The sequence below is a fragment of the Chrysochloris asiatica genome, unplaced genomic scaffold (assembly GCF_000296735.1).
Source record: "Chrysochloris asiatica unplaced genomic scaffold, ChrAsi1.0 scaffold00024, whole genome shotgun sequence".
NCBI lineage: Eukaryota > Metazoa > Chordata > Mammalia > Afrosoricida > Chrysochloridae > Chrysochloris > Chrysochloris asiatica.
Window position 1 is genome coordinate 22950722 of NW_006408542.1, and position 9498 is coordinate 22960219.

The window sequence follows — 9498 nt, forward strand, 5'->3', positions numbered from 1 at the left end:
ATGCACATAAGTTTTAATTTTTAGTATGTCCCACTCGTCTCTTTTGTCTACTTTTGTTTGTGTAGTTTTCAAAATGTTTGATAGTCTGTGTATTCCCTGAATTAGTGCCCTCACTCCAATAAATAATTTTTAAATGTCCCTACTCTTAAGGACCTTGTCATCTTGATGATTCTTATTCTGCCTCTGAAAAATCACTAGGGAGGCATTATGGTATGGTAGATAGGAGGGTAGTCTCAAAAATCAAACGGGGTTTGAATCCTGCATTATCCCTTTCTAGCCTGTGACTTTGGAAAGTTACGATCCTAACCTCTTAATGTGTTGTTGTTGTTAAGTGTTATGGCTCAGTGACCCTGTATAGGATTTCCAAGGAACTGCTTGTGGGTTTGAACTGCTGACCTTGTGGTTAGCAGTCCAGTGCTTATCCTACAGCCCCTTAATATGTAACTAGGCTTAAATTAGAAAATGTCTGTAAAAGTCTCAACAAATTCGTTTGTCAGCTGTACTGGTAAAGACAATGGTAAAAAATAATAGCTACCATTTTGCCCTGTGATAATTACTAAACTTCCTTTATGTATTTTATTTATTCACTGAACGTATTACTTGTCCTTTTTACTTCATTGAGTTATTTACTATCAAAATAAAATTTGAAATCAGTTAGTATAATGTATGTATTCAGGTGCTAATACATTCAAGATGATACATAAAAACACTGGCCAATGTTTGAAAGCAGTGATCTCATTTGCTGTCTGCGTATTATTGTAAGTGAGTTTCATTTCTACTTTATTTGTACGTTGTTGTTATGTGCTTTCGAGTCAGTTCTGACTCATAGCGAGGGTTTTTGAGGAGTGACTGGTGGGTTTACCTTTGAGGTTAGCAGTTCAGTGCTTATCCTACAGCACCACACCAGGGCTCCTCTGTAGTAAATGAAAATGCTAGGGGCATTGTAAAATTCAAAGTTAGGAAGGAGCATCAATTCTATAAGGCAGAAAGGTACTTAAATGAACACTTGTAGAATACTTGGTAAAGTAAATTTGGTAAAGTGAATTCTGTATGATTCAGTGTTTTTACATATGTCAGTATTTTTCCCATATCATAGTTTGTGTGACTTGAAGAAACATTGAATTTCTCTTTTTAGGATTCTGATTCTCAGGTGAATTTAAATGGTCCAGACACTGATGATGATATTAATGAAATAATTCAAATAGATGGAACTGGAGATACATCTTCTAATGAAGAAATAGGAATTACAAGAGATGTAGATGAGCATGAATTTCTAGGGATTATTGATGCAGAAGATCTGAAGTTACTTGAAGAAGAAAGTGACAGTGTATCAAATGAAGAGTCTAATGTTAACAGCAGTGATAATGAAGACCCTCGTAGAGACATTATAGAAGAGGTGAAGGTCATTTTTGAGCTACCGCTTTCTTTATTCAATTTATAACATCTTTATTGCAGTATACTTTGGTGTCCAGAGGAATAACACTTAGTATTAACCCTGCCTTTAGTCTTAAAATGAGGCTTATATGTAGGGATTTAAACTTTTAATTTTAAACTGTAATTTAAATCAGTGTTATGTATGAAGGATTTGGCTTCTAATTTTGGTGGTCTTAACTAGAGGTAGTGGGATACTTAGGGGGTGGAAGTAGGACTTAAAAAGGTAGCCAGAGTAGACACACTTTCTGCTCTTAATCGTAATGGTTGGTTGGTTAGTTATGTGCCATGGAGTCAGTTCTGACTCATAGCGACCCTGTACAGGGTTTCCGAGGCTATAAATCTTTACGGGAGCAGAAAGCCTTATCTTTCTCCTACGTAACAGCTGATAGTTTAGAAATGTTGACTTTGTGGTTTGCAGCCAATTCATAAACACCGCTGCTAGAGCTCCTTTCTAATCTTATTAAGTTTGGTAAAATCTGGGTGGAAATGTGGTAACTAAAAAAGTAGTATATTGTATTAAAGAACCCTGGTAGTGTAGTGGTTACAAGTCAGGCTGCTAATCACGTGGTCATCAGTTCGAAACTATCAGCAGTTCTGTGGGAAAAAGGTGAGACTTTATGCTCTTGTAAAGATTTACAGCTTTGGAAACCTATACAGAGTTGCCATGAGTCAGAACCAACTCAATGGCACACCACCACCACCACCATTTTGTATTAATTGTCATGTACGACGAATTTACCTATGTGCCAGACAGCATGCTAAGTCTTACCTGCCATATCTTATCTAATAGTCTCAGTGTCATCTGGGTGTTATTACTATCTCATTTTACAGATAAGAAAACTGAGATATGGAAAGTTTTAAAAACTTGCCTGAGGTCAGTCATGCAGCTAATAAGTCTCAAAGTGGAGTTAGACTCTAAACCTTATACTTCTGAGTATAATACTATTGTGCCTCACCTCCAGGTTCTTTTATTTCTATGCCTCTCTTTCTTTAAAAAAAAAAAAAATGCAAAGCACTATGAAATTCCTTAATTCAGTCATGTTTCATCTTTAGGACCCTTTAAATTCTGGAGATGATGTTAGTGAGCAGGACGTGCCAGACCTATTTGACACGGAGAATGTAATCGTCTGTCAGTATGACAAGGTATTGTATTAACCTCTTGTGCTTTAGGTTTATTAATTGCATTTATAATAGAAAGATTTGCAAACTGATGAGAAATATGATGGTGTATTCTATTTCACAGTTAAATTAATCTTGAAACAACTATTTAATTTTGCAATTTTTTAGGGTGTATTTTGGGTTTAGCACTGTGTACACTCAATGATACCAGAAGAGTGACAGTCCTTAGTGTAAGGAGGTGGGAAGCTTATTGAAGCAAGATATTCTGAGGGTAAATGAAAAAGCATTGCTACATGCGTGGTTTTCTTCCTAACAAAATGTGCTTACACTTGCCTCTGCAATCAGTAGATGGTTGCCGGCAAGTTCTCTCAGTAGCATACTTGTTTTAGTCTCCTTTGGATAGATGATGAAGTGAATTGTTTACTGTGTCTTCTAGCTATAGTCTTTGTAAATTCCCACCAAACGACTTTTTTCTGATGTGTCTGGGTAAGAAAAGGTGGGGAAAATGCTGATGGGTTATATGTTTCCTTTGTGAGTGATTGTTAGCAGGACAAATAGTGATTGGTCAATTTTGCGACCGTGTTGTGTAAAAAAGGAGCTATCTCAGAAGCAGAAGGGGAATCTCATTACCATTGAGGAAGAAGAGCCAGGAGTGAGTGCATCCTTTGGACCCTGATCCCTGCACATTGAACCTCCTCAACCAGGGACAGAACGCTGTGACATTGGAGCAGTGGCCGAGGAGCAGAACCGAGAGCCAGAGCCAGAGCCTGAGACAGAGCATTGGACTTCCTGGCCTAGGAAGCTAGTGAAGTTGAATGCTTCCAGACGCTTGGTTGGGGGCTTAGATTGCCAATCCATGGAGCTATAGTTGAATGCCTTTGACTGAAACTTATTGTGCAGTGGAGTGTCCTTTGGGCATTTACCGGCAGCCCTTAAAGAGCTTTGTAACAATGCCCAAGCAGGGAAGATAGTGACTAGGCCAAGGGACAGAGAGAGGCCTGTGTGTGGGCACTGCTGAGGAGAAGCTGTACTGAGTATTTCTCAGGAACTGTGCCCTGAGCATTTCTGACCCTGAAGTGTGTAACCTGTTACCTTTCCTAATAAACCTCATAAATGTGCGTATGGTGTCTGAGTTCTGTATATGGTCACTGCAATGAATTCTCAAACCTAGCAGAGAAACAGAAGTGCTGTGGGAGGGCTGCATGCTGCCATGTTTTGAAGAGTGCCTTCAAGGGAAAAAAAAAAAAAAAAAGGTCCAGTTAGAATAGTGGCTTCTGATGGGATCTTCTGGGCCAGTTAAATTTGAGGCAGAGAGGTCATCTCAGAAGGTTATGGCAACTGGTTTTTGGAATTAAAAAGTGGTAATCTTGTTAGATTTTCTCAAAGGACACAGAGCAATCATGGGAGCTTATGAAGTTTTAAGAACATTGAAAATCGCATTGGTGAGGACGAAGGTCAGGAAAGTTATACCAAGGAATTCCCCCACCCCCCCATCATAACAGTGAACCTGTTTATTTTTTTACAGGTAGCAAGGGCTGTCCTATGAGACTTTTGTTGGGAAGCCTTACCGTAGCCACCCTACAACTCTGATCTTGTCCCTTCAGACTTATTTTTGTTTCCCAAACTCAGTATTTGAAAGAAACATGATTTGAGTCCATCAAGGATGCCCAAAGTGCTGTTTTGACATGGTATAAATTGAAGAGGATAGAATTCTTTGAGGGAAGGGCTAGAGAGATGGAAACACTACCTTCAGAATTATATAGACCTAGGTGGAGGAGATGTGGAGAAATAAAAACTTCACATTTTTATATATTTTTTTAATAAAGGTGTCTATGTTTTGTAGCAATACCTTGATTTATCCTCATGTAAATATTAACATGGATTTGATAGGGAAAATTAATGGTGAGATGAAGCATTTTATTATAGTTCATTCTATGCTATGGAGTCCCTAAACTACCAAACCAAATTCACTGCCGTCAAGTCTGTCCTGACTCATGGAGAGCCTCTAAGAAGCAGATTGCCACATCGTTCTCTCATGGAGCAGCTGGTGGGATCTATCTGCTGACCTTTCTGTTTTAACCACTTTATCACTGGATCCTTGTGAAAATGATTAAACACAGTCACTGCTAACCCAAAAGTTTAAGCCACCAAGAGGCACCTCAGAAGAAAAAGCCTGGCGATTTATTTAGAAAAATCAGCTACTGAAACTCTGTGGAGCACAAATCTACTTTAACTCACATGTGATTTGGAATCAACTCATGAGCAACTGGTTTTATTTTATGCTGTGAATAGGACACTAATGGAATGTGAAAATATGTTAATGCTGCATTTTCTTTTAACAGGGTTTTATTCTCATACTTCTTTGGTTTCCTATTTTTATATTGAAGACTTGATCCATTTGGTGTTTTCTTTGTGTAAAATGTAACATGTGATTATACCTTTTATGTTTTTCCCCAGGGACTGCTTTAGTTGTCTTAATATTATTTATTTTTATTATCTCTTTTTGGGGGAGGTAGGAGTAAGGAGTTAGCGTTAGAGTTAGGACTATGACTAGGTCTAGGTTTTGTGTGGAATCCTGGTGTGAATCTTCTGTTAATGTGTTGAACTGCAAGGTCATGTGGACTGCTCAGTTAGTTGGCAGTTCAAGCTCACCGGCTGCTCCTCAGAAACCTGTACAGGGTTGCTATAAGTCGGAAACAACTCCACATCACTTAACAACAACAACAAGGGTTTTGTGTAGTGTTAGGGTTATGGTTATGGCTAGAGCTAGGGTGGGGGTTGGGCTAGGGTTAGGAGTAGGACTTGGGCTAGTTTTAGGATTACAGTTGTTGTTGTTAGGTGCCATCAAGTTGGCACTGACCCATAGCGACCTTATACACAGAACGAAACACTGCCCGATCCTGGGCCAACCTCACTACTATTGCCACTCTTGAGTCCATCGATGCTGCCGCTTGGCCAGTCCATCTCGTTGGGGGTCTTCCTCTTTTTCTCTGACCCTCCACCTTACCAAATATGGTGTCCTTCTTCAGCGACTGATCCCTCCTAACAATATGTCCGAAGTATGAGAGATGAAGTTTGGCCATCCTGGCTTCCAAGTTGCACTCTGGCTGCACTTCTTTCTTCCAAAACGGATCTATTGGTTCTTTTGGCAGTCCATGGCACTTTCAGTATTCTCCTCCAACACCACAACTCAAAAGCATCAATTCTTCTACCAGCTTTCACATGCATATGAGGTTATTGAAAATACGATGGCTTGGATCAGGCGTACCTTAGTCCTCAAGCTGACATCTTTGCTCTTCAACACTTTAAAAAGGTCTTGTGCAGTAGATTTGCCGAATGCAATATGTCCTTTGATTTCTTGACTGCTGCTTATGTGAGTGTTGATAAGTGGATCCATTAGGTTTACTCTAATTTTTTTCTTGAAATCGATTTGATTTTCTCTTCATTTGGAAGTTCTGTAACTACATTATTCCCTCTTTTTACTTTGTGTTTATTGTTGTTGCAAAGTGGTAACTCTGGTTTCCTGTTTTCAGTCTTTAATAGATTTGTTTTACTTTGAATACATCTATAGCTGGGTTGAGTTCTGGGTGATGTATCTGAAGTTGTTTCCTGTTGTTTTTCTGTCCAGAGAGCTCCCTTTAGTATTCTTTGTAAGATTGGTGTCGTTTTTACAAATGCTTTTTAATTTCTGTTTATCTGGAAATGTCCTCATTTCACTTTCATATGTGAGGGACAATTTGTTGTGTATATGATTCTTGCTTGGCATTTTTTTTCTTTCAGTTTATATATGTCAGCATGGTTTCTGCTGAGAAAGCAGAGTTTAGTCTTATTAGTTCTTTGTAGATAACTGTTTCTTTTTTTCTGAGTGCTTTCAGGATTCTTCCCTTGTATTTGAACAGTTTGCGTATAATATGTCTTGGTGATTTTCTTTTGGGGTCTGTCCTGTTCGGAATTCATTCAACTTTTTTAATGCATATCTCCTCATCTTTCATGATGTTAGTACAATTTTCCTTTAACAACTCTTAGATAATTATTTCTTTTTTCCTGGTTGATTCTTGAATTATTTAAAAATATTTAATGAGTTGGGTATATTTTAGGAGGCAACAATTTTCCATTAGTGACTTGGGAAGTAATCCTACAGAAATTGTAAAACTAAAAATTCTTTGGAAAGACAGTTCTTGGAATACTGTGCAGCTGCTGAAGGACAAGCTCTCTGAAAAGGCCATTTTCAAAGGCACTGAAACCAGTAGTGCAGTTTCCTCTTCACTTTATTGACTGCTGAAGTTCAGTCTCCGATGCTTCTTCCAGCTTTCTCAGATACTGCCTTTCTGAAGCTTTTCTGTGGTAGACATCATAGAAGGTTTCCTTTTCTATGCACATTTTGATCTTGATTCACTCCATCGTTGTAAGGACAAAAAAGAAGGGCAGGAACCTGTAGATGCTTACTCACTCCTTCCAGGGAATGTGCTGCAGAACTCGTTTCACCTGGACTCTGGAGAACATGCTCAACCCGGATTTTGGAGATGGGTACGGTGAAACCAGGTGTGATTGGAGCTGCTTCTATTTGGATTAGTGTGCCAGGGTACCAGGAGGAGACCACCCTGCCTCCTAGCCCTTGCTGCACACCAAGCTCTTCCTCTGTGGTTTTTGTTTTGCTTGTTTTGTTTTTGTGTCTCTTCCCGTTCTGGAGTTCCAGCCTCACATGAATTATTTCTTGATGATATCACACATAATTCTTAGGCTTTCTTTGGATTTTTTTTTTTCTGATTGTTCCTCTAGCAGATGAATATTGAGAGATTTGTCTTCAAGCTCACCAATTTGACCTTCCATTGATTCAATTCTGCTTCTCTGTTCTTTCTCAATGTATTATTTTTTTCCCTAAAATCAGTGTTAATCTTCTGAATTTCTGTTTACTATTTTTGTATGTTGTCTAATTTCTTATTTATTTTGTCAGTTCTTATAATGTTTTCCTGTAGTTTTCTAAAGTTTTTTTCTGTGTTCTGTTTGCTTTTGTCTGCAGCTTTCTTTATTGTGTTCTTCTCAGTCCATTGAAGGTATCTAACCCATTGAAGGTATATATTAAATTCCTTATCAAGAAGTACTGATACCGTTTCTGACATTGTATTTTCTGACTGTATTTTGGTCACTTGTTTGAGTCACTCTGTCTTGTTTCTTCATGTAAGCTGAAAATTGTCTGTTGTCTCTGAGACATTGTGGTGTCCTGTATTTATATTTCATTGATGACTGTATGCTGGTGTGTTCTTAGGCACCTGTCTCCTGGTGGGTGTGATATAAATGTATATGAAGTTCTTGGTTTGCTCTTTGTATAACGTAGTTCAGGGCTGGTTAGTCTGATGTGTGAGGTTGGCTGCTGATTAACATTTATCAGGTGGTACAGGTGTGGGTAGTGGTGCTTGGCTCAGTGAGTGGAGCTGCAGGAGGCATGGATGTGGCTTGGCCATATGGGCACAGTTGCAATCTTCAGAACAGACAACAGCAATATAAGATCTAATGAGGTGAAATTCACCATGGACTATGAAGATTCCTCACTTCCTGGACTTCAGTTTTTTGGATAGGAATCAGTGTAAAGTTTTGAGGATAAAAATGTCATTTGATTTATGTTTTTAATAGAATTACTTTATTGCTGTGTTTATGCTGCGTTGTTGTTAGGTGCTGTCAAGTCAGTCCCAACTCTTAGTGATCCTATCTATATACAGCAGAACATGACACTGCCTGGTCCTGTGCGATTCTCAAAATTGTTATGTTGAACTGTGTTTATACTACATTGAAAACAATTTATGAAACTATTGTATTAATCCAGCCAAGCATAGATATTGAGTTAGACCACAGTTATAGTAGTGGAAGTGACAGAAATAGTTGGAATATGGATATGATTTATAGTGATAGAGCTAACTTTTACTGATGGGTTCAGATATGAGGTGCGAATACGAGGCATAAAGAATGCCTCTAAGATTTTTGGCATGAGTACCTAGAAGAATGAATGGTCATTTACTGAGCTGGGGATGAATTATGAAGCTTGGGCAAGGGATATTAGTGGCCGTCTTTTAACCTTATTTGATATGTCCATTCATTACCCAAGAAGAGATTCTAAGAAGTTGAATGAAAGTTTAGAGGTTGGGTGAGAAATGTGAGTTGGGATATAAATTTTCAAACTACTCAGCATATAGATGGTTTATTTAAAGCGATGGAATGAGATTAAATCGCCAATGGGTTAAATACAAACAGAAGAAAGAGTCCTGGTATCGTCTAAAATTGAGAGGTAAGAGAGATAATAAAGGAACCAGTACAGGAAATGAAAGAGTGGCCAGAGAGTGGAAAAGCATAGGAGTGTTCTAGAAGACTTACATTTTCAGGTTAAGGGACCATTTGACATTGATTATCATGAAAATTATGGTGCTATTAATCAGCATGGTTTATGTATGTGTTTCTCCATCTATGATCAGCTTGCTTAGATATGAGCCCATAGTAAATAGAAAAGTTGGATTGAACTAGAATTATTTGTTTAGTTGAAGAAATAGAAAACATAAAGAGGGGTAAAGGGTGATGACAATGACTGTAGAATTTAAGCTGGTTAATAAAGAGGAAAACAAAGCTATGGAGGGACTGGGGAGGGAGCAACAGTGAAAAAGATGATAGGACCAAAATTAGGTCCTGGTAGGGGTAAAGGTGTGGTGCTTTAGGATAAGTACTAGACTGCTAACTGAAAGGTTGGTGGTTCAAATCCACCAGTCACTCCTTGGAAACTATACAGGGTTGCTGTGAGTTGGAACCGACTTAGAGATACTTAGCAATGACACAGTTAAAGGAATGCTAGAATTGGGTTTCCCTGCTGTTCCTGAACAATAAGCCGGAAAAATAGGAGGGACTGGAGAGAACAGTGGTTGAAATTGAGATTATAGGGAGGTTAGCGTAGTGGTTACGAGT

General features: G+C 38.5%; 1 protein-coding gene and 1 pseudogene across 2 annotated transcripts in view; one reads left to right on the forward strand and one right to left on the reverse strand.

The window, feature by feature from the left end:
* Positions 1-9498, forward strand: part of GTF2A1L (general transcription factor IIA, 1-like) — a 65494-nt gene that overhangs the window by 52424 nt on the left and 3572 nt on the right. For both annotated transcript variants that reach the window (XM_006839440.1, XM_006839441.1), the window contains 2 exons: positions 1136-1396; positions 2488-2577. In XM_006839440.1, coding sequence (XP_006839503.1) covers positions 1136-1396; positions 2488-2577 — 351 coding nt within the window. The remainder of the gene's footprint in view (positions 1-1135; positions 1397-2487; positions 2578-9498) is intronic.
* Positions 6817-7056, reverse strand: LOC102829389 (annotated as a pseudogene).